At 42.2% G+C, this 26,055-nt stretch overlaps 1 protein-coding gene across 1 annotated transcript in view; it reads left to right on the forward strand.

Moving 5' to 3' along the window:
- LOC144933074 (transmembrane protein 132C-like) overlaps positions 1-26,055 on the forward strand; it is a 152,720-nt gene that overhangs the window by 74,535 nt on the left and 52,130 nt on the right. Inside the window, exon 3 of the mRNA XM_078857576.1 lies at positions 15,946-16,092. Within this exon, the coding sequence (XP_078713702.1) occupies positions 15,946-16,092 (147 nt within the window). The remainder of the gene's footprint in view (positions 1-15,945; positions 16,093-26,055) is intronic.

The following is a 26,055-nucleotide window of genomic DNA, read 5'->3' on the forward strand; positions in this document are numbered from 1 at the left end:
AGATAATTATTGTAATCACATCACGTAATTTTCACCGCAGAAATGAACCGGATTTCACCAGTCAAAAACTCAAAATGGTTTCATGCTTAAATGAGCGTAATGATTCTTGATTCTTGACTTCTGTTTATAGCCCTGAGCCAAGCAATGCAAAGTGTCCATGTTCCTATGATGGGAGTGAGCCTATCCATATTACATTAAGACAACTGTTGATTTCCCAAAAGATAATGTTATCTCCCTCGCCTGGTATGCAGGAGGTCGTGGGTTCAATCCAGACCCTAATGCCTGTATATTTCGAGTTTGCATGTTCTTCCCATGGTCGCGTGAATTTTTCTCTGGGTTCTACAATTATTCCCTCCACATTTAGAAACATGCATTTAGAGTATTTGACTATTCTTTGGGTCTTTCGGTAAAGTCACGTAGATAGGTTCAAAGAAAATAACAAAAAAAAACTACGGCGTATTTGTCTGCTTTAAATATCACTTCGTTGAACTATATCACATGTTGACCTGGTCACTTCTGAAAAAAGAGCTATATAGCTCAGTGAACCTTACCTGATGAAATAAAAAGTTTAGTTTCTAAGAAAATAAGTTTTTGGCCTCTGGATAATTGGTTCGTGCTAGTTGCTGCAGGAGAACAGGTGGGGCGGAGGGGGCCAACTCAAGCCAGTCTAGTCGAATGTCACTCACCACTGGGGTTAGCTGTGGCCTGGAATAGAACTCAGGTTACCAGGTTCATTGTGCAATATGTGAACTGCTACACCCACATTCATAACGCTAGATCTAATATAAAAACAATAAAAACTGCAAATGAATATGGCATTGCCACGTTAATTCTTGTTACGAGAGTACATTCTCATCACGCGCTTAATTAGCCAGCATTGCATAACAATGACAGATAGTCATTCAGTCCACGTCCATTTGATGATTATCAATGCGTTGCATTTGTTTACTTTATTGCATCTTAGTACTGTTTAGTTGTCCATTCAAGTAAATATAATTACATCTGGTGATGCTTAAATACACTCAGTGCTAACTCTAAAGCACACAGCTGATAACAGTGTATGTGCTTGGGCGCGTGTTTTATACAGGGAGCTACTTTTAAGATCAATTATCTTAGAATATAGAAGCAATCACTCACATTATACGGTAGTAACTGGTTTTCCTGTCTGTGTCCGAACAGTGGTATTAATGCTGCGTATATTAAACTTGTGATTATCTGAATGTGATTGGGTGTTATTATACTCAAACCTACTTAAGTCAAATCGTTAATGATGTTTCCATTTTAAAAGCCAGAAAGCTGACGAAAGGTAAACAAGTCAAAATGCAGCTTGGTGAATGACATAATATCTGGCCGTTTTTTTAAATCTACAAAACAGACAGGCTGATCAATTGGGATAATGCAATGTTGTGAATTAACCTTTAAGTTTCCAGAATGTTCTATTTGGAAATCGTTAGACTAACTTTTGGAACCTTTCAAAACTGCAGTTGTTTAAGAATGATAACCTAAGGGAAACCAGAGAGCTGCTGAAATAGTGCAGCAGAATTTGATGCATATTATTACAGTTACCTATTTAAGTTATGTAACATCTTGCACACTCTCACCAGACATGCTCTATGCACTACTGGATGAAGACCTCCCCGAGTCATAGCCATCCCTCAAGCCGTGTGTTGCAACATTCCATCTAGCTCATGCACATGAGCTGATCTCATCAGTTAAAATCTGATCATCCGTTTAGGCAGGTTCTCTCCGTTGGCGGCCACCCTGTCTTCAATCTCGACCGTTGGCTGTCATTACCTTCTGGAGTTGTGTCTTGCCAATGTCCACTCACTTAACAGCTGATATCCCTCTCAAGTAGGCAAAGAAGCGTGGACGGGTACACCCTTGGAGTTACACTGAGACAAATAACATATGCGTCCCACAACAACAATACACATTTCACATGCACACTTGAACTATAATTAAACATACAGTCACAAGCATGTGCAGTGTACGTAAACAAAATCTAAAACTGAAACGCAATCGAATTTAGTGCAATGCTGAGGAATTTCAAGAAAAACTGTTTTGCTTTTTGACGACATAACCCTGAATGCACCCAATCTCATTGGATCTGAGAGAGCAGACCTGGAGTGAGCTTGGCAATGCTTCTCTGGACGACCACCGCCCCGGGGCTAGCCAGGTGTGGACCACAAGGTGGTGGTCAGAAGATGGTAGTCATTGGGTGTTACTTTATATGCATGGTAGGCTTTCTCAAGGTACTCTGGTCCCCCCCCCCCGCCATATGCCACTTATTAATGGTATTGGCCAGAAATCCCAATGGAGGGCCCTCCTGAAAAGGAGTCTTACAACTCAGTGAGCATTGCCTGGGTAAATAATTGGCGTCATCGTTATTGTTATTAACATCGGGGCCGAAAACCTAATGGAGCTATTGTATATCAATAGCCATGATGAGCATGAGTATCTTTTTCCCACCAAATGTTTAAAATAGCACCCAATCAGAAACTTGCTATTAACAAAAAAAATTGGCCAGCATCGCGGCTAAGCATATTATATCGTGAAATGCCAGAAGGCATTGTAAATTCAAATAATACAGTCGCAGCCTTCAGTAAGTCATAAATAGTAGGAAATGGCTTTAAGTTCCCTTCTTTCTGTTTTTCTTCCAAATCTGCATCGCCAAATGTCGACCGCTTTCCCCGTTGAATGCAGACAGCGTCTCGGGCAAATGCAACTGCCACATTGATCTGTGCCGCCATCCCTGCGGCGCTCAATCCCTAAACAATACGGCACATGCCATCGGGATGCTGGAGAACACAATTTAAATGTTAACTACAGCTGCATGGTAATTGAATCGCCAGGCAATGTCTGTACGAAGGCTCATTACAGCCGGCAGATCATTGCAGTGTAACAGGGCAGTGAATTATGATCTGTACAGCAGCCTGAGAGGGGGGGGGGGGGGGAAATCCATGAATATTTTAACAATCCCCCTGCCATGGTTCGTAAAGACTCTCATTCCCCCAGGTTCCGTCCACAAATGGTGCTTTTTTGCATACCTTTTTTTCGGCATTTAATTTTTTTTTTCCATATTTTATTGCGTTATGTTGAATATGCCATTTGATTTGGGTTTTTTTTTTCCCGTAAATTGTGTCTCTCCGGAATTCATTTGAACTCATAAGCCTCTTTATCACCATTAGACATTTTTTAAATTATATTCGTTTTTTTAAAATTATCACATTTATGCAATTACGATCATATAAATGTCCTAACAGCACACTTATTATCAAAAGGGAACAAATATATGAAAATGGTGCGATAGACTCCTTTCCAGTACCTTTTCATTATATTCCTGATGCTCACCCTGAGACTGTTTTCCCTTTATGTTATCCAGGGAGTGGTTTTCCTGTAGGCATGTATAACAGTGTTTAAATTATTCGATTAAAATTGATTATTACACTCACAACGCAAGTATCCAACGGTGCGTGTAAGATTATTTTCTATTCGTGTATGTAGTGTGTACTACGAGGACTTCTGTATGCCATTGTAGGGATACTACTCACCACAATGTAAAACAAAACTATGTTTTTTTATTAAATAGCGACTTCAATCTCGAGTGGCTGAATCTTTACACGCTTAATTGTCTGTCGCCTTCACAGGCCTAGTGCGTTGACCGCTAACTCCTCACGTGTGTGGGTTTCTCTCAGGATCCTTGGGATTTATGCCATGTCAAAAAAATGTATGTGCCTACGTATATCGGGAATATTAGCAACAAATTAATTATCATTATTGTTCAATTACATTATTATTATTATTCATCATGTATTGGATTTTATGCAATTATCAACAAGCTAAGACCACAAACTCATTACACCTGAACTACAATACCTTGTTGATCTCGTCAAGGAGGATAATCCATCACCCGGTCATCCTTACAACAGCTTTTGGCGAACCATCGAACAAATACAGTAGCTGCATAGCGTGCTTTCAGATGCGCTTCTGCGGCTGTCTGGAATGATCTTTCCTTCTGATATTAGCAAGCCACTGGAGCTATCCACTTCTAAATCGAGACAGAAAACGAATTTCTTTAGAACTGCCTTTTTTTGTTTAGTTTGTTGTCCTTCCCCGCACCTCCGATTTGCACGGTTGACTGTGTACGGCGTGGCAGAAGTTCAACGTACACGCATACATACCGCTTTTACCCCGAGTATTATAACACGAGCATTAGCCACATGAGCCCACTCGCCATCAGACTCATGGAATGGAAGATGCCCATTGAAAACTACCACAAGCCACTTTGTGTTCATGACATTTTAAGAGTATAAACTTAGGTGCTGTGCATATAATTACGGAATTATATGCAGAGGGGGATAGCTGATGAAGCCATTAAATATGTAAATGCCACAAATGTTCATATAGATGTTAATATTAGGCTCTGCTTTTGCAAAATAAATCAAGAGCATAACCCTTCATCACAGATAAAAATGTCAGATTACTGTTTTGGCAGACGAGAGCGAATTGTAAATTTCACATGTTGAATGAATGAGACACAGGCACGGATGATAATTCTCCCTCAACCTTTTTGGGGGAGTAACTTTCACAGTAATGTCATCATGAGTCACTCATAATTATATGGAAATGGCCATTACACATCATAAACATTCCGGATTCCACCCGCTTCGGTACGGTGTCCAGGTTAGCGATGAGCTAATTTTTACCGCACGATAATAATATTTATGGCAGTTAAGTCCTAGTTATGCTTGAAAATGTCCACATGGACAGCAGTTGACTCTTGCTGGACATCATTACATCTGGCACCCCATACTCAACGATGCCAACACAGGATCAGTCTTAACTGTCCATATGAAGACATATGCCTGACTCACGTGGCCAAAGCATCAACTAAATATACAAATATTATTAGTACCCTGCACTAGAAATTTAATGCAAAATGTAGATATCGAATTCGTGTTAAAGGGCCACCCAATAGTACCCATGGTACCCTCCGCTGAACAATATAGGAGTTTCTACCCCGCATCCTGGACAAATGAATAACTTTTTTTTTAACCGACACATGCATCAAATGCAGTTGAGCTACACGTTTTGTGAGTTCGATCAAATTGCACCTCCAATGAGCAGGTTTTTACTCCCGCACCCCACAATTAGCACGATTGGCTACGTACGGTGTGAAAGAAGTTCAACACACAGTACATGCATTAACTTTAAAACCGTAACGCATTCAAAGTGGCAGTGGACTTGCGAATGCATTGTAAATGAAGAGAACTGACATATAGTGAAGAGACCGGCTTTGTGCTAATGGTCATGTCAATGATGTACAGCAAAAAACTTCACACTTGAAAAAGTTAACATGGGACACAATTACCAATGTGAATCGCTGATAAGGATGAGCCACGTTTGACAAGTTTGCTCAAACTCACCGCTTTTAACCAGAAACCAACACCTTCTTGACAATAGGCTGTGTATGTGATCACCCGTGGAATATAACGCGACAATATTAATTTGGTGTATTTCTTTCATCTCTTCCTCTTACCATTGTATTCCTGTCTATCTGATTAAGCTTGTGTCGTCATTTTAACTCCCGGCTCATCACAGCCATATGCGCAGGCTTCACAGGAAGCTGTGCTTTTGTGCAGTATAATATAGTGTGCATAGGGATTTTTTTTATCCCTTAGGATACAAAAAAAGGAAAGCTGCAAGTCTTATTTCCATAAACGTGGCTTGCTTCCTCCACTCTTCAACACAGCATATCGATAAGAAACTTGTTCCGCATAACTGGTCGTTAAAGGCTAATAACATGCTTTCAGGACGACTCCTCGGTATCAGAAAAATGTGAGTCTTGCGGGAGCAATGTTTATCTTGTATTTTGCAATGCTCAAACCAAGGTTTGAGCATTAACACTACACTTTGCTCCACGTTTAACTGCAGACCTATTCACGAAGATAGAACTTTAAAAAAAAAACAGTGTAACAAAATGTTTCTATTTTTGTTCCTGGGTATAAAGTGTTATTTCCTAATTGCTTATGCCTCAAAAGTACAGGAAATTGTTATTATTTACCACAAACTGTGCTTTTGTGACCAGGACAGTGATATTTTGAAATTTACATATTTTCCAGAACATTCTAGATAGATTCAGTGCTGAGTAAAATTGGAGTAACTTCTAGAACATTCTAGAACTTTCCAGTAATATGAATAGGAGTATAAATACAGGGGCCTTAAGCAGACCAGTTCAGCTGAGTTCCAGCTGCCTAAGTGGATACATATCTGCATTTTCGGAGATGGCATCAAGAGGCTGCAAGCATCCAGCAGACGCATTTTGCTATGTCTGCGGCCAATTTATCAAGACAAGAGCGAAAAAGTACTCTGTGGAAGCATCTGCTAAGATGTGTGAGGCCTACAAGGCATATTTCGGCATGACTGTTGGGGATCAAGACAAACCTTGGGCACATAATTTCACCTGCGAGCAATGCAAAACAACTCTGGAAGGTAAGATGGACAATTGTTGCTTGGAATTTTATGTTATAAAATTTGTTAACATTTTTAAAATTGTAAAAGTTTTTACATTTTAAATGTTTTACTATTTTCAATGTTATTGAAAATATATATCATACATGAAAAATGTTGCGAGAATCTCTTACACATTAGTCATGGGTGAAAAAAAAAATAATTTGTAGGATGGTAAAGAAAGGAAAAGAGAGCCATGAAGTTCGCTATCCCAAGAATTTGGCGGGAACCCACTGACCACTCAAGAAAATGCTACTTATGCATGGTGGACCCTTCCAAACGTCGGACTGGCAAGAATGCACCTGCAATCACGTATCCGGACCTTCCTTCATCCATCGCCCCGGTGCCGCACTGCCATGAGCTTCCCATACCCACTCCTCCAGAGAGAGAGCAGCCGTCTTTAGAAGACAGCAGCAAGTCAGAGAGCGAGGAAGACGTTGTAGATCCAGATGACAATTTCAGAGGTGGAGCTGAGGAGAGAATTCCATACTACCTCAACCAAAAAGACCTCAACGACTTCATCAGAGATCTTGGTCTCATAAAGTCCAATGCCAAGTTTTTGACGTCTAGGCTCAAGCAGTGGAACTTGTTGGATGAAAGTGTGCAAGTCGCAGATCAGAGGAAGCGTCACCAATCTTTTTGCAGCTTCTTCACCCGTCAAGATGGGCTCTGCTTCTGCCACAATGTGACCAGTCTGTTCGAGGCAATCGGAATCGCTTGTAACCAGAATGAGTGGTGGCTCTTCATTGACAGCTCATCCAGGAGCCTCAAAGCCGTGCTGCTCCATAATGGTAACAAGTACCCGTCTCTTCCCCTGGCTCACTCGGTGCACCTCAAAGAGAATTACAACAGCAACAAGACCTTGCGGGACGACTTGAGGTATGATGAGTACGACTGGGAGGTTATCGGAGACTTCTAAATGGTGGCATTCCTGATGGGTCACCAAGGCGGTTTTACCAAGTTTCCCTGCTATCTTTGCCTTTGGGACAGCAGGGACACCAAGGCACACTACCTCAGGCGGGACTGGCCACAGCGGACCGAGTTCTCTGTGGGGATGAACAATGTCAAGTGGGAGCCACTGGTGGACTCCCGGAAGGTGCTGATGCCACCATTGAACATCAAATTGGGCCTTATGAGATAATTTGTCAGAGCTGTAGATAAGGAGTTGGCAGCCTTCAAATACCTTCAAGACGTATTCCCTAAGTTGTCTGAGGCAAAGGTCAAAGCCGGTGTCTTCGTTGGACCACAGATAAAGAGATCCTGGAGTGCAATGAATTCCCCAAGAAGCTCAATAGTAAGGAGAAAGCGGCTTGGAACAGCTTAGTCGCAGTGGTTCATGGCTTCCTGGGCAATCACAAGGTCAAAACTACGTGGAACTGATTGAGACTGGTGAAGAACTACGGCACAATGGGCTGTAGGATGTCCCTCAAAGTCCATATATTTGATGCTCATCTTGATAAATTCAAGGAGAACATGGGAGCGTTCTCGAAGGAGCAAGGCGAGCGCTTCCACCAGGATATACTGGACTTGGAACGCCGCTACCAAGGATAGTATAACGATAACATGATGGGGGCTGATTCGTGAAAGTGATTTACAGTATAATCGTAAATCTCGAAAAATTACTCCTGAATCTTTTGTAGTAATTTTTGTATTACTTTAGTATAAATACATGTAAATTTGTATTCATATGTTGGTTTTTCTGACTTTATTTAAACGAAGACACAAATTTGCCCATTTTCTCATTGAAAATAGGTACATTTCAAAATAGCACTGTTCTGGTCACAAAAGCAAAGTTTGTGGGGAATAATAGCTATTTACATACTTTTTAGGCATAAGCAATTAGGAAATAACACTTACTACCCAGGAACAAAAATTGTGTTACATAGTGTATAAGCAATGCTTTTAGCCATTTATTTTACACTAGCCTTTCGCCCGTCCAAGGACGAGTGTATTACAGTCAATATGAAACTTGCAAGCGAAAAGCAGACCACGATGTTATATTCATTGTATTAATGCGTGTGCAATTTGAAAGGGCGCGGTGACACAGACCTATTTCATGTTAAGGTTATAATATCTTGTTCATTATGACGTCCTTTTTACTTCGATGTCTCAACAGCGTTACGGAGATCGCGTGACGTGAGGGTTCTGCCTTTGTAGTGAGGGTTGTGAGTTGACGCCGAGGGGGGGGGGAGGAGGCGCCTCACCCTCCCACGTGGAGTGACGTCAGCCGCTAATTATTATGAATGGGGGGAGTCCATTTGGAGGACGTCACCTTATCATGATTATTACTGAGGGGGGCTGTTCGAATTGTAGTGACGTCACCTGCTCATGATTATTAATGAGGGGGAGGGTGCTCCATCTCTGGGCAACCCGAGTTCGATTCCCGACCATGGTTAACATCAGCAGACAATGATATCAGAACCGACCCGACCCTGCCCCAATCCACCTTCCCCCCTCCCTTCCCCACCAGTACTACCTTTGCCAACCCACACTGATCAATGTGGTGAGATATTGTCAAAAAACATCCCATGACCGACAAGGCTCAGGGAGGCCTTCATCCATTGGGATTTGCTTCTAATCTTGTTCTATCATTTTAAGTACAACTGAAAATGTGAAACAACTGACTTACTGATATTTACACTGATGCTTTTTTTCTTTCAACCAGGCAAAATTCTGTTGAGATACAATATTGTCTTTCAAAGAGAACTATCATTCATATGAAGGGGGGGGAAATATCCCTTTGTCGATCCACTCCTGGATGAATGCCTCCCCGTGCCATGTTAATCATGGAGCCTTTTGGGCCAAATTTCACCACACTGCTCAGTGAGGGTTTGTAAAGAGGGTGCCTCGCAGAGGTTCAGATATGTATTACTCAATCACTGATGTTGGCCGTGGTTGAGAATGCAACTCGCGTTGCGAGATTCAGTGTGGCACTGCTCCTCACACATATCAAATAAGCATTGTTTCTGAAAATAATATATTTTAAATATGTGATATTTCATCCAAGATCAAAATATACATTTGCATGTGATGACCAACTATTTAAAATTATCTTCTTGGTTCTTTCGGTAAAGTCACGTAGAAGGGAAGTAATAAAATAATAAAAATAAAACATAATAAAATAAAATACAATATTACGTTTTATTTTTATTATTTTATTACTTCCCTTCTACGTGACTTTACCGAAAGAACCAAGAAGATGAATCCCTGCAGTCACGAAAGCTTTAAATCGATATTTAAAATTACCTGAATTTAAATACGTGATTTAAAATTGACGTAATTGCCTTTCGACACTCTTGAAATATACTCAAATTGTCTTCCTGCTCAAAGAAGTGTTGAGCAGCCATCTCTGTTGGTGGCCCGGAGTTAGCGCTAGACTTCTCAGATCCTCGTAGCAGGGGTTATTATCTGTAAGAAGCAACGATGCTTTTTCTGTGGATAAACTGTTGCTTATTGCCTTTGCAATGTGGAATAGCTCAGAGCCACCAACTGGGATGAACACCTCCCCGTGGTTCATGTGAACAGGGAAACTCTTTGACTGGACTTTTTTAAAATTTGAGAAACATCGATGTCGCAATGCTTTTTTTTTTTGCTATGGATTTTTTCCCTCGAATTGCTTTTCATGCATATGGCTTCATTGTCAGCTCTGTATTTTCAATTTACAGTGAGTGAGTTAAAAAAAATTTATATGCATTCTTTAAAATCAAAGTATAACAGCGCTAAACGAATTATCTCTGTTGGCGGCCCAAAGTTATATGTAGACATTCTAAATTCCCATAGCAGGGATCGTTCTCAATGCAAGGCAACCGCTGTTGACTTCCAATGAAGCAGGTACTTATTTTATTGATGTTTAAAACGTACAGCTTGTATTAACGCCACCTGCATGAGCATTGCGGCTCGCATTCTTACCATGAAAAAAAAACGTGTATTTGCATGCTTTAAACAATCTATTCCATAACTGATACAAAACTTGAATTCATGTTATTTTACATTATGGTTTTCAAAGCCACCGATACGTTGCATTTTAAGTATCGGTTTCGTTTCAACGTTGTACCGCTGAACACGCTTGCAAATAAGGTGTTTCATCTCAGGTGACTTTTGCCCCTGTCTGAGAGACTTGGCCAATACCTTGAGGGAGTGAGAACCAGCATAGAGCCTCGTACAGAGATGGAGGCCTTCCCTTTTTTGATATTAGCAGGGCAGTGGCGGCGCTTAAATGTAAACAAACTAAGCAAATGTTTAGGGCCACAAGCATTGTCTGTATAATTATTTTCTCATTTCACTACATCTGTATATTTTGTGTAAAATTTCTCTTCTTTTCCGTCATCTCACTCGCACTTTATAAATGTAAAAGTCCCCCCCCCCAATAATAATTTCTGCTTAGGCCCCCCATTTGGTTAGTCTAGTACCACAATTGGAGCAGGTTAACTTGATATAACTCTTTATATGAAAACATTTTGGAATTTTTGATGTTTCTTTTTCAAATGTTACTTTTTTTAAGTGGCCTTAATTAAGAAAATCTGAATTTTATTGCTTCAACACCTGACTATTGACTCAAATCGTTCAACGTGACGGGAATATGTAAATCCACAAAATTACTCTGCTGTTGATTGCGTTTCAAGTTAATGAACATTTACAAACGTAGACACGGCTACAGTAATTGGGTTTTGCCAGCGGTATCTCTGTTCCCATAATGTCCTCGAATAAACGGAACATATTTCTTTGGTCCTGCGACATATATATGGTACTCGATGCAAAGGTCAAAAAGGGCATTCACTTGTGTGCGTGTGCAACAGGGATTAGAGAGGCATTCATGCATCTGCGTCACATGCCGGTCGATGCTCCATCTCTCTGTGTATAATCCACAGCAAATCTTCCATATCCACATTGAATCTCAGATCCAATGAAAAAAATTGCCTTGATAACAGTCAAGCATATGGACCACAGCTGCATGCCTGGGTTTGGTATAATTTATTCCTATTTATAAAATACAGTGGGACTTTGATGTTAGCGATTCCATGGCTGTATTATTGTATTCTAGCCCCTTCTGAAATATTACGACTTCACCACACTAATTGCTAAGAATGTCGTGGGACTGGACGAGTTGATTGAGGAAAGAAAAATGGAAATGGAAATTGACCCCTCTGTAAATATATTAAAGAAGAGGTGGCCGCGTGACTCAGAGGTCCGAGCACTGAGCTGGCACTGCTGTTTAGAGCCTAGGTTTGAACCCAAACAGTCGCTTGTCATTAAATCGGATTCCCAAGTGCAGTGAGCCGATGACTGTATGCGCAATGTGTAAACATACAACACGTCACAATACAAATTTACTTGAAACCAGATAACTCTGCCTCTTCTTTCAAAATGTACTTGGATTTGGTTTTGAAGTACAGTTTTTGCATTGTATGTGTACGTATGTTGAACTGCTTTTGCACTGAACGTAACCGACCGTGCTATTCGGAGGTGCGGGGGAAAGCCAACAAACTGAACAATTTTTTTTTGTGTTTTGTGGGGTTTTTTTGGCATTTGGATCAATTCCAGCTATGAGCACTAAACATCGGTTGGACTGCCATGTGAGATCTGAATGTATACTTCTTCTTCATCTCATGCCCTGACACCCATAGCACAATTGGGATAACGTTTGGGGGAAATAACTTTTTTTAGAGAAAAGAAAGAAATCTGATCGTAAAGAAGATCCTAAAGGAGAAATTTGCATCGGAAATCTAAAAAATTGTGGACCAAAGTTCAATATATTCTTTGGATCCTTTATCACAACACAAAGGTGGATGCATACAAGACGTGGTCAAATCGATTTCAACAATAGCCCTGCTTTGTAAAGATGACTTAAGAACGCCCAAGATCAGAACGGTGAAATGTCTCATTCCCAAAATGCCTGTGTTACGTAGCCAAATCAATGACACCAAACGAAGACTGGGGCTTTTCAAATGTGTTTTTTGGAGAAGCATTTTATGCATTTCGTGGCTGGAAATAAAAATGAATGATTACCCAGAACAAGTGGGCGAAAGAAAGAAATTGTTGCCAGATGTTGAAAACTGAAGCACTTTTGGGTCATGTGCGCAATTTCGACAGCAATCGAGAAATTGATGATGGAAGGCAGAATGTAAAGGAGTAGGATGACAAAAACTGAACATGAATTGAAATGGCTGGAGATAATTGTCAGTAAATCAGGAAGGCATCGTATTTCTATGAGCATAGAGAGTGCATTAATGTGCTTATTAATGCAAGTTAATATGTGATTTGCAAGAGCAATTGAACATTGGATGTGTGCCTTTCCTTTTATCCTTTGGTGTCTTTAAAGGGTTAAGCTATTGACTGCACTGCACTGAAATGGAAAACAGCAAATTATACGTGTAAATGCGCATTGCATTCTTTTAAAGAGAAAACACATCACAATGTTTTCACACTTCAAATAAGCCGTTAAATACATTTTAAAAAGTAGGCAGATCTCGAGTGCCTGAAAAGTTTAGTTTTTTTTGTCAAATCGAGACCAATTAGAGGGCAACTTACATGTTTGTGCTGTAACTTATTACATCTGGCAGGGCTTAAAAAGACACACTTCCATGCATAGCTTAAAATATTAAACTTACGGTCAAACTCCATTTAAATATCCAGGGTCCAAACCGGGGATTCGCTCATTTATCCGGGGTGGGGGTGTGACCACAGATAACCCGAGATAATTGAAAGAATTTGTCGAATAACCCTGTTTATCCGTGGTCCCGACCTCGGATATGCGGCTATGTGGTCGGACGTGGGACAATATTGTCCGGAGCGAAAGAAGTTCAACATACATACATTGTGTGTGTGTACTGTGTGTGCTACTCGGCAGGCAGCCGCCTGCTCGTGTGGTTTCGCATTATGCGCCCCTTTAATTTTTTCGGAACGCATCTACTACCGCAAACGTTCCGGCAAAAGTCAGGTCCGACAATTGCTTGCTCACACGCCTATTCCTCCATGTTGACCAGACACGTTGGAAGAGATGGGAGTCCCTACACTTTACCCCACCACACGTGACTTGCCGATCGACCAACGGCGGTGTGCCCATTTCTACTGCTGAGTGGGCAGAGGCAGTGGGTGAGGTGGGGAGGGCAGGAGGCATTTCACAAACTCACACCATTCTCGCAAACTTGCCTATCTGCGAGTCCGAAATCCAACTGGCGACCGCTGTGCTCAACCATATTGGACACTTAATTATTTGTGTGATGATGGGAAAACCTGGAGTAGCTGTCCTTGCTCTACAATGTCGATGCTAAAAGGAGCAGTTGAAGAACAAGAAAGACCGCGTAGTTTTGTAAATGTCACCCGGAGGAGTGGATTCATGTCCTGTAATTGCCTCCATTGCTGATGGTCTTGAGCTGGTCGTATTTGTAAAATGTTTAGCTCAATGGTGCAATACTATCTGAGATAAAGTCTAAGTTCTGAGGATTAGAAACTCGCGTTTAGAGTATTTGGTTGCTGCACATTTCCATGTGATGAGCCATTTCATCGACCTATCATTTATGGCCAGGTCGCTTCTGAAAAAGAGCTACATAGCTCAGTGGGCCTTACCTAGTAAAATAAACATAGTTAATAGTTAACAAGAACTGATTTCATCACTCTACCTGCTAGGTGGATGTCCTCTTAGACGCGTTCCCTTCCTTGGCTCCCACTGTGATTATCCGTGAACATCGGCCGCGTCCAAGCCGTCGCCCATCCATTTGGCCCCCCTCCCCCTCCCGATGCGTTGTACGTGGCACTCCGTGCCGTCTTTGAGCCCCGCCTCCCTCCCTCCCGATACGTTCCATTCATTGGCTACCACATTCTGATGAGCTCCCCCCCCCCTCAACTTGCTTTTAAGGGATTACATCTTGAATCATTGCCTCACTTGATGCAGCTAATCCGGCTGTGACGGTCCCACCTGATGACGGAGACTTGTGTTGCCTCCGAAACGTCGTGATTTTTATTTTATTTTTTATTAATTTTGATGTATTACCTACGTGACTTTACCGAAAAAAAACCTAAGAATCGGCCATCATCCCTTCTAACTTTTGCCGTGTCCAGCCCAAGCTTTTGACGACACGGCAATGAGTGGAATAACAAATACATTCACATGTTTTGGAACTGACAAATATGTAAACGGTATCTTTTTCTCAGCTGTCAACTGCACTTTTACACTTCGGATACATTTGTATTTTTTACTGACACATAAATTGCTCAGGATGTAAATATCAAATTCGATTTCATACTTGTTTTGGCTATTGATTCCTGTTGATGGACCATGTTAAAATAATGTAAACAGCTTGTGTTGCATCATGTCTTAGAATATCGTTACGCATGCATTTTAAAAAAATGTTTTGTATGTGTACATTGTGCGTGTCCGTGCTTATGTTACGTCTTTAAATGGAAAGGCCAATAAAAAAAAGTATTTGGCAATGTCTGCAAATCAAACAAATTATTTTCAAAAGATATTTTGTTGTTGCTGGCAATAAACAGAACACAATTTTGAATGTTTTAAACTACAAGAAAAAGCAATTTTCTCTTTATTTATTTTAAGTGCATCAATTTTCCTTATTTTATCCAGTTTTATGATTTGTCTCACTGTTTTGTTACCATATTGCACATTGGTACTTAAGAAAATGTGTTTTCCATATAAAACTAGACAACATTTTGTAACTTCTTTACACTTTTTTTTTCAAGGTTACGTAACAATTTTTCTTGCATTTTGTCTCACTGCTTGGAAAATGTAGACACTTCTGAAATTGTGACAAGAATGATATATTTCTTTGGTAAATATGGGGGGGTGGGAAATAATGGGAATAATTATTTAACATATTATTGGTATTCGCGATGTTGCACATGAAAGTATTTTAGTCTGCCAGTAGGAGACGATTTTGCAATGTTTAAGTCACCTGCGATTAATTTAGCAAATCTGGATTGCGACACCGGCACATGTGGCCGACTCTTTTGTAATAACGCAACAAGATCTTTAACATCCATCGCGAAGTAGACGACACGTATTCATGTTGAATAGGCCTACAGTATTAACCAGGGCGGCTACCAGCATTACCACCACGACCCTCTGCAACAAGCGATATACTATGTATGTATGTACGTTTAACTTATTTCGCACCGTACGTAGCCAATCGTGCTAACCGGAGGTGTGGGGGGAAGACAAAAACAACAACACAGCAGTTCCAAAGAAATAATTTTTTTATCTGCATTTAAAAGTTGCATGGCTCCAGTGACTTCCTAATATCAGAAGGAAGAGCGTTCCAGACGGCCACAGAAGCGCTTCTGAAAGCACGCGATACAGTGACCATCTCTGTTCGATGATCAGTGGCTATGTTTGTAGCATTTATACTCCAGTACTGCATACGATGGGTAATGTGCACTGCATTTGCTAACTCCTATTCCACCTTCTTTCTGCAACGTGTGCAGGGCAAAAGGGAAGAATGGCCTTGGTCTACTGTCTGTATTGCCCAGCAACCCAAGCCAGTGGGAGATCAACTCGGAGATCATCAATAGTGACAAGCTCTCTGTGGCCACCATGAATATTCTAAGAAAGGAGAGCAGCATTCCTGACAAGTAAGGATTGAACACAGGGCCGTGTATTGAGACAAATTGAATGGGACAATTATTTTCATAAATCATTGTTCTTAAGAACATGTGTTGCTGTTTGCTGGATATGGAGTAAGTGGTGGTGCTAGCACAATGGGGGGCACTCAGCAAAAACATATTTGGGAGCCCCCCTTTAAACTTATACAATCCTAGTGAGATAACAGCAGAGATATAGACAAGAGATAATAGATGCAGGGAGATGAGAGAAATGTCGGCTAAAAAAGATTCATAATATAGAGTCAAACAGAGATGTAGTCAGATGAGAGAAGAGAGATGCAGACAGGATAGAAATATGATAGCTGATTTGTATATTACTTATTTAATGAGCTCGTCATGTTTATTTGTATTTGAATTATAGCTGAAATTTGATGCATCCTTATTTCATTCATGAATCTGGTGCACCCTTGAGCTCTTTGCGGCACAAAGCCCTGCACTTGTTTTTGTCATGCCTCACGTCACCACTGTCTTGACTACCGGATTGTTGCCTTGGTTTTATTTAATCTTAAGAGTAACGATAAAGGTCAGATGAATTACTTGGTAGGATAATTCAGGGATCGGGGCACTGAACCAGCACCGCTGAGATGCCGGGTTCAAACCTGGGCAGCCACCTTTGATTTAATCCGCGCAGCCACTGATGCGGTCACTAATGACTGCACAAAAAAAAATTCACGTCTTTTTCCCCTCCCACTTAAATTGGTTTATTACACCGCTGAGATTTCAATTCTCTTTGATTGGCATGCAATCAAAACACTGTTTGGAGGGAATACACTGTTTGGAGGGAAAATGTGTGCCCTTGATACGAGTAAAGAGGCTTTGTTTAAGTCACCCAGAAGCACTTCTTGCTCTGGGAGATCTGAATGGATATTTGTTTATTTGCTTCCTGACACGATGCCGCACATGTTGATGTTCATGATGATGACGATGCTCAAAGAAAAATTGCAACATAATTGACATCCCTAACAAACATATATCATCGGATGCCATCAATGGACTACCTGGTGTCCGACCTTACCGGAAAAAAACGATGCAGCACGCGACTCAATCGAATCCGCACGACCCACGCCAGATCCGGTCACCATGTTCATAAGGGGCCGTTCATAAATGACGTCACGCACCTAGGGGGGGGGGGGTCAGGCATTTGTGACGATATGTGGCGAGGGGGGGGGGGTGAGAAATGTGACGTCACATCAAAATGCGCTACTTTAAATAAATATAGACAACACGTTCTAGTTAATTAAATATACTTTTTAATAAATGTTTCCTCCTACAACATCAGTGCAGCGCCACATTAAATACGCACTACAATGACAATAGTTTAAAGCGATTTGAAGTATGTTTTATTTTCAAAATGGAAATATGGTTTTGGGGGGGGGGGGGCAGAGCTTTGTGACGTCATATTTGAGGGGGGTCTGACTTTTTGTGACGCCGTGTGACGAAAGGGGGGGGGGGTCAAAAATCGTCCAAAATCGCGTGACGTCATTTATGGACGGCCCCTAAGTGGAAAATGTGACTGCGGAGCCCCGCTTACCAAACCGTAGAGTGCATTGTGCGAAACCACTGCCAACTTTGCTAATTCGACGGAAGCGTAGCAGCAGCAGCAATTCATTAACCCCACGTGACCCAAATCTGGATAGAGATCTTTCAGTTGCTATTCACGAAGCCATACGTGGAGAACAAGATTGCAGTGAAGAATGCGATAGAAGGAAAACAATGTCAGGCAAACGTTACGTTTGTGAAATGTGAATCATTATAATAGCTTCGAGTTGTTTGTGATAAGAACGGTGTAGAGGCATTGTTAATGCACATTCCTCTATACGGTCCGCTCTCTGCAGGTTTGTGTGGAGGTGTTTTACGCGTGCGTGCGTCTTTGTACTTCAGCATGATTAGAATTACTTGTGCATGCAATTACATGCATAAATACACGTGACGTATACTGCTCCTCTTTAGCACGAGCGTTGCTTCACAACGCAAACTCAGTATGCGTGCGTAGCCAGAGAGCATTATGGGTAAAAGCAATATAAGCAAAACTCTATTTTGTTTCCATGATGGGCTAAAAATGTTGACTTTAGTCTACCATATTGGCAAATAAGATCATGCAGCATTTGTCTAAACAAGCAAAACTCTGGAATGCTCTTGCAAACAACATTTGGTAATCCAGAGGCATTTGTTTAACAAGCCTGACTGCTGATGAAACCGAGAAGATTTAAACTGGTTCAGGGGTTGCTTACATAAACAATTGTTGCTTTATAATCTTGTTGGGAAAGCCAATAGGCTGATATGTGGAGATACAATGTAGTTCTGCTTATATATTGTCTAGTCACAAGCTTTTTTATATTTTGGTCGATTTTAATTAAAATGCTCAAGATTCAGTATGATCGCATTACTAAAATGACATAATCTTGGAATTAAAACGTTGTGTGTATTGTAATCAATTATTATGTGTTCACCATTAATCCATTTCCATTCAATGTAATTTTGTGAGTGTGTTGACCGAAAGCTGCTTTTTAGTTTATGTAACAGACCAACATTTGGTCTATGGTAATTCCATTTCTTTAGTGATGTGTTTAGATTACTATAGATCTGAAACACGAGAATTATATTTGTAAAACTTGAAATAATTAAAGTTCGCGTTTGGTTTACTGACAAAAGTTGAGAAATTGCCAGTCAAAAATTTGCATGCAGATGATTGGTCTTTAACTTGCACCACTCTCTTTTCCTTTCGGCGAAGGCTGGCACAAATTTCTGAATTTTCAACAGCACTACGGCCTTTTCACAGTCACCCAGCTACTGGACATATGTGAAAAAGAGCTGTGTACCTCATCGGATTCCTCCAGTAGATATAAACATTCTGATCCAGAGCCTGAGTTCATGCTTTCAGCTATGATCACTGATGCTGTATAAACGTCAGGCAGAGACTCGGGTGCCATTACAAATGTTTATATCCCCATCTACCTCTCTTAGTTGACGCACACTATAGCTGGCATGTCATGCCTTTCTGGACCACAAATCTGAAAACAAAATGAGTCCAAGACTCACAATTAAATGCCATATAAAACCGTAGAGTTACCGTATTACTTTCCTACCCCAGTTTAACCTAATTTTTTATCATACTAAACAGGTTAATATTGCCTGGTGGACATTTTTTTATCTATGTGTAGTGAGTCCAACTGAGTCGCAGACGTTATTCTTCCGAGGCAACACATTTATTGTAACACGTATATACAAGGGGTAACTCTCCCCGTACCAGATACAGCCTGGGGTGGTGACCACCCAGCTAACGACACTATACGTAGGAGTTACAGCTACTAAGGGTCGGATCCTCACTCGGGTGCCCGGCACGTGTTGATGCCTCGTAGGACGTAGAGCTTCCAGCTTGTAGACGTGGAGCTTCCAGCTTGTAGAACGAAGCGACCCCGGTCCCTCACTGGGACCCACCTTTTATCCTCCCGGGTCGGGGCCGGCTCCGCCCTCGGCCCCGCCCGCCTTCTCGAGCCTTCTAGCTCCCTCTCGATCCCTCTCGAGAGCTCTCTCTGGACACGTGATCATCCCCTAGCCCCCCCACCTGGGGCCTTCTCTGACGACACTCTGGATCATGTGTCTACGGGGTCAACCAGAGTGCCATGGCCCGGAGCAACCCTGCCCCTGGGCTGACACTCTCCCGCTCCCCCTTGTGGGAGCCCCCACCACACGCTATGCGTGGTGCCTGCACTATCCCAGTGCTCGCCAAGCCCTGCTAGGGCTGGTACTACACCCATCTACGTGGTGTATGCGATGATGGTGCATCGCATACCGTGCTGTGCTAAAGCCGGCATCACACAGCAACCCACCCGGTGCTGTCCGCGACGTAAGAACATCGCACGCCACAACCCTCCTGGGCCGGCACCATACAGTGACATCCCCGATGTCACTACATAGGCATTTTCCTTTAACTCCACCAAAACAGTGCTTTGCCTTGTGGAGAAGACTCATCTGCCAGTATGCCAATCAGACACATTAAATTTACCCTTAGATATTTCAGAGGTGTATACTGTTTACGTTGCAACTATAGTCTCGCTGTGATCTATGTAACTGTTATTTCCATATGGCATCGAAGCGAATTTAAATGGACAACATTTCCTGGACGCAAATTCTAAATATTCAAGTATAACCGTAGATGATCGATATTCTTTATCTTATATATATTCCGGTGCCAGTGAACTTGGTAAAAAAAAATCTTGTTGAAGATGTTATGCCCATTCACTAAGATAATACACAGTAATTGGTTTGTGTGAAACCTCCACATTTAAGAGTATTTTTAGCAGTGTAAAATGCTCGAGAAACAACTGCACGTAGATTAAAGCGGTGTTTCTCAAATGGTGGGTCGCGACCCCAGAGGCAATCTGTGGGGTTATAGGAGGTCTCTCTCTCTCTTGCCGCGTTTCTCTCTCTCCCCACGTGTGTCTCTCTCTACCCATGTATGTCTATCTCCCCACGTGTGTTTATCTCCCAGTGTGTATCTCTATCCTCACGTCTATCCTCTCTATCTCTCTATGCACATTTGTTCGTCTCTCTCGCCCCCCTCCCCTCCGTCTTTCTTTGTCTGTCTCCTTACGTATCTTTCTCCTTGGTTTCGATCATATTCTTGTCTACTCGTGTCCAACTTTCCTCGTGCCTTTAGCTTTACCCATGTCTTTCTCTCCCCATGTCTCCTCTCTTTCCTCCTGTCTGTCTCTCTGTGTCCTGTTGTCCCTTCACATCCTTCTCTGGCTCTGCCCTCGTGTCTGCTTACGTCTCTCCTCTTGTGTCTTTCTTTGTACGTATGATTTATGCTTGTGCATATGTATGCGTGTTTGACTATGTACGTGCACGTGTTTGAGCGTGCACGTAAGTGCTCATATGTATGCGTTTGCATGTCTGCTTGTGTGTGCGTGTGTGTGTGTGTGTGTTAGTGTCCCTCGGTATATGGCCGCGTATGTGTGCATTCATTGATTGATTTTGGTTCTTTATTTATTTAAGTAGGGATGAGAGGTCATGAGCAATTTTTACTTCTAAAAAGGGGTCGTCAACCTGAAAAGTGAGAAATGCACCATATTAAAACATTTCAAGCCCTCCTTATTAGAAGCAAAAATAAACATGTTCCTCTAAGAAAACAAAGTCATGATTTTATAGCGACCACTGTCATCACCTCTGGAAATTTATCATAGAGATGTTTTCAGTTTAGTCTCCATTGGAGGTTACCCAAGTTTCCGAGTGTATTTAACCTTTCGTGGATGGACTTGGAAGTTATTAAAAATTGTTGGTGTGCAACAAGAATGGAAGGGAAAATGTTGAGTGCTGTTGTCTGACCTTGGGGATGTAAACAAACCTACTGGGATTCAGGCATCCACGTGCTTTTCTCGGCTTCCAATTTTGTACATTGGGACGGCAAACATCGCAGAGCACGTGGAGGTCAGTTTAGCAATACCGATATTCTGTCAGAATAAATTCTATTTGGATAACAACATGAGTTTATGATTTTTTAGATTATATGACTTATTTAATCATTGCAGTCTTGTAAGTGGAAAACAAACACACGTAACATAGAGCACGCTCTAAAACATTTACCATTTGTGATAGATATAATGACCAGATTTATGCGTCTCATTATGTCAGGGTCGTATGTTCACGTTGAATGGCATGGGTCCAGATGGACAGATGGCACCAAAACACACTGTGTACTCTGGACATTAAAACGGTTCTCGAGGGAAAGGAGTTGATTTTCTTTTTTTACTAGAATTAACTTCCGATGACTTGTGATCATTTGCGTGGATAAACAGTGTGGTACTAGATAGGTCAATTAATGCTCAGCTCTCAACATTTGCTTGCAAACATACTCGTCGGTGTGTTTAAGACGTAGGCTTTCGGGTGACCAATATATAAACCCCCCCCCCAAAAAAAAACGTTATTATGAATAATTATTCATAAAGGATTATAATCCTTTGTGCGTGTGTGTTTGCACTCTGATGGGAATCACAGGCTCAGTGACCACAGAACCCTGGGATGGGGAAATGTATATATTATTTCAGTATTTTAATGCTTATTAACAAATTCGTCCATTAATTTAATAATTGATTAAAAGGCAAATAGGTTGCGGCACTACAATTGTTTTGCTCACTCCACTGCTCACAGAAGGGCCTCCGACAGAGGGAAATTGAGATAGCCTCCCTAGAGGTATTTGGCCTACTATGACTCGCTGCCCAGACATCTTGGAAGATTTTAAAATACCATCACTTGACCCCACCACACTCGCGACTTTACAGATCGACTATCTGTGGTCGTGTACTTCTTTGTACCGCTGGATGGACAGAGAGGCTACGTGGGGGGGGGGGGGTGTTTAAAAATTGCACCGTTGTTTCAACTGCCATGCCAGGAGATCGAATCACACCTATAACTTCTTGTGTTTCGTTTGTCGGCCTTCCGCGGCACCTCCAATTAGAACTGTTAGCGAAGTACGGTGTGAAAGAAGTTGAACATGAATCTCCAGTTAATAATGCTTGAGTATTTTCTGATGTAGCCATTTTATAACGTATGCCTGCTAGGAGAAACGATAGAGGCATTATTAATTTAGTTTCCTTTTCTATTGTGGACGTTTGGGGCCTAACTTTAGGCGTTGTTCAGTTTGAATTGTTAATTTCCTGAAATTGTGGTGGCCACTGTGAGCTTTCTGTTGTGAAGTGCTATTGCTCAGCCAGCAATAAAAAAAAATGCAGGTCTTAATGATTTCAACTTGCACTAATATATACCGTGTCACACTATAATTTTGATACAATTAGATGTGGCAATTACTTTCAATGATGGGCTCAGTTCAATTCTCAAGGAAATTGATCACTGTTCGGTAATCAGCCCCGCACATGATGAGAAACCATTAATCTAGAGACATTTGAGCAAACGTAAGATTAATAGTTATTATTCCAATTAATGCCTCACTGCCATCAACTAATTTTTTTATGAAAAGTAATTTTTGTCAAAGGGTAATGATTGATTAACTCAATAACAATTTAACAGTGTGTAAACTGTTTCACAGTGCTTTGTTACTGATTTTATAATCATTCCTAAGTGCATCATACCTGTCCTTCGAGCATCTATGAATATTTTCCTTAGATACTTTCTAAATCCAGTGTGTACCTGCAAAAGTAAATCTTCACAATATGGTTCGTTCACCGCCAGCAGCCACGTCGGCCTCCCCAATCCCCCGCCATGTATTACGAAGCCACTGGAGCTATGCACTTTTAAATCTAGATTAAAAACGGATTTCTTTAGAACTGCTTTTTGTGTTTAGTTTGTTGTCCTTCCCCGGCACCTCCGATTTGCACGGTCGGCTACGTATGATGTGAAAGAAGTTCAACATGCATACGTACAAGTCTGTAATATGGATCACTGACAATGCCACAAAACAGATTCCTGCGAAGGGAGCTGGTAGGGACGTTGGGTTGCTCGGTCAATGGCCAGGGTCAACGGCGGCATGGTGTATTCCGCAAATATGCCCGACAGTGAGGGCGGGCACAAGCCAGCCTGAATAGGTTAAACGTTGAGTTTTATAAGGGCACCACGGGGTGACCAGCCCCTCCCCACCCAGCCCCACCTCTCCCACCCCCCACCCAGCCCCACCCTCCCTACCCAGCCCCTCCCCACACTCCCCACCCAGCCCCTCCCCACCCAGCCCCTCCCCACCCTCCCCTCCCCACCCAGCCCCACCCTCCCCACCCAGCCCCTCCCCACCCTCCCCTCCCCATCGAGCCCCTCCCCACCCTCCCCTCCCCACCCAGCCCCTCCCTCCCCACCCAGCCCCTCCCTGCACGACGGACACAATAATCCCCTGTGGGCTGGTGTAACCAGGAGGTTCCTACCAGTATTAATGGTTCTTGTGTCTCAGAGGCGTCTCCATGAAAAGTTCCACTGCTGCTGCTGTGTGCCAAGTTGATGAATATGACTCAGATATTCCTATGTTAACAAAGAAAGCTTCAATGACTCCTAGGATTTCTTATAGGTAGGCTCTCCTTGGGACATTTAACAAATATGTATTTTCTGTTTTCTTGTGCATCGATGTACGAGGGAAACGCGCGTACATATCAGGAGATAAGATTAAACAAAACATGGACAAATAGGTATGAAAACTTGTTCTGCAAATTCTAACGTTGTGATGAAGATAATATCATCTATATGAGTAAATACATCGTTAGTCGAGAGCAACATTGTAAAATTGTTGTACGCCGATGCCTATGCTCCCCGCATTCACCAACGCGCAGTGACCAGCGTGTAGTACGATCAAATAACATCGATGACCTGCATCAATGACCAACTATCAGTGGATTGACAAAAGAACTGCAACATGTCCGTGCTTTAAAAACTACCATTTTAGCAGTTTGCAACTTGGAAGTGACACGTACCTACAGCCCTTTGCAGGGCGAGCAATGTTTCTCCGCCCCCCCCGCCCCCCCCCCCATAGTAACCAAGACGGGCCAATTGATTGACTGCTCGTCATTAACGCGGATACGGTCGTGGTAATCGCGCATATTGGGCACATTTTGGGAACAGTGTCCCTGAAAATGTGCAAGGCCATGGAAATATGGAGCTTCATTGCAGTATTAAGTGGGCTTACATTTTTTAAGAAAATGTATTCTGGTCCGCTTTTATGCATTAAATTATAGTCTTCTTTTGGGAGGTCAGTATCCCAGAGCTTCAGCCATAGTAATTTCAATAGTTAATCATATCTCTATTCGGTCTGGCCGAGTGAAAATAGGATTTTTATTTCCCTATTATGAAACCAACACGTGTAAAAGTGTGACACTTTAAAAGGGCATTTTTAAAATTATGAGAGTTATTTGTAACATCACTCACTGTGATGTGTGGGAATGTATATGAAATATGGTACTTAGGATTGAATAAAGTGGCTGACAATTCACTTCTCATTGCCTTAAGTATGTATGAATGTTGAACTTCTTTTGCACCGTACGTAGCCAACTGTGCGAATCGGAAGTGCCACAATCACTTAGCTATTCACGATCAAACAAATTTGCTGATGTTTTTCCCAACACCCACAAGATGCTCCTCTTACAGAAAATGTTTTTCTCCCAAGACCCATGAACAAGCAAAACAAATGAGTCACATACTTAGCCGGGGGCGGTGGCTGTACACACCTGTAATCCAGCACTGTAGAGACAGCAAGGATTGGTGGATCGCACAAATGTTGTGAAACTCCCTTCCCATGGGCGTCGAGGTGCCATACATTGGCTTGCCAGGGTAATGTGGTACAGACAAAAACCTTTGGACTCCACCTAATCCGTCTATATGGGATGGAGTGTTCCCCCATATCGCGCGTGGGTTTTTTCCTCAGGCGCACCGGGTTCCTCCCACACATAACCACCCATTCATTGGCCGATGGCATCTTAATATAGAAAGGACCGTAGAGCTTTGGCAATTGTTGGTGCCGGATCACCGTGTGGCTGCCTTCCTGCTTGTCTGTGGCTCCTCGCACCTCTGAGTCATTCTCTCTCTGTGATAGTGAGCGAATTACTGTGCGGCACCGTGTTACAAGTAGAAATTATTATAATGCTGGGGGCGCCTTTGCGAATAGTTGAGATTCATCACGTAGTGGCAGGTGGATCGACGGTGCATGGTGTGAGACGGAGATTGGCAGCACAAGGCAGTCGGGGCAAGTGAGACGTGGGGCTGAGTGAGCTGCAGGGTGAGTGGGGTGCGGGGTGAGTGAGGCATCGGGCGAGTGAGTTACGGGGGTGAGTGAGGAGTGTGGTTAGTGTGGAGTGAGGTGTGGGGTGAGTGAGGAGTGTGGTGAGTGTGGAGTGAGTTACGGGGTGAGTGAGGAGTGCGGTGAGTGTGGAGTGTGGTGTGGGGTAAGTGAGGAGTGTGGTGAGGCTCGGGGTGAGTGAGACGTGGGGTGAGTGGAGTGTGAGG

The sequence above is a fragment of the Lampetra fluviatilis genome, chromosome 6, assembly GCF_964198595.1.
Source record: "Lampetra fluviatilis chromosome 6, kcLamFluv1.1, whole genome shotgun sequence".
NCBI classification, from domain to species: Eukaryota; Metazoa; Chordata; class Hyperoartia; order Petromyzontiformes; family Petromyzontidae; genus Lampetra; species Lampetra fluviatilis.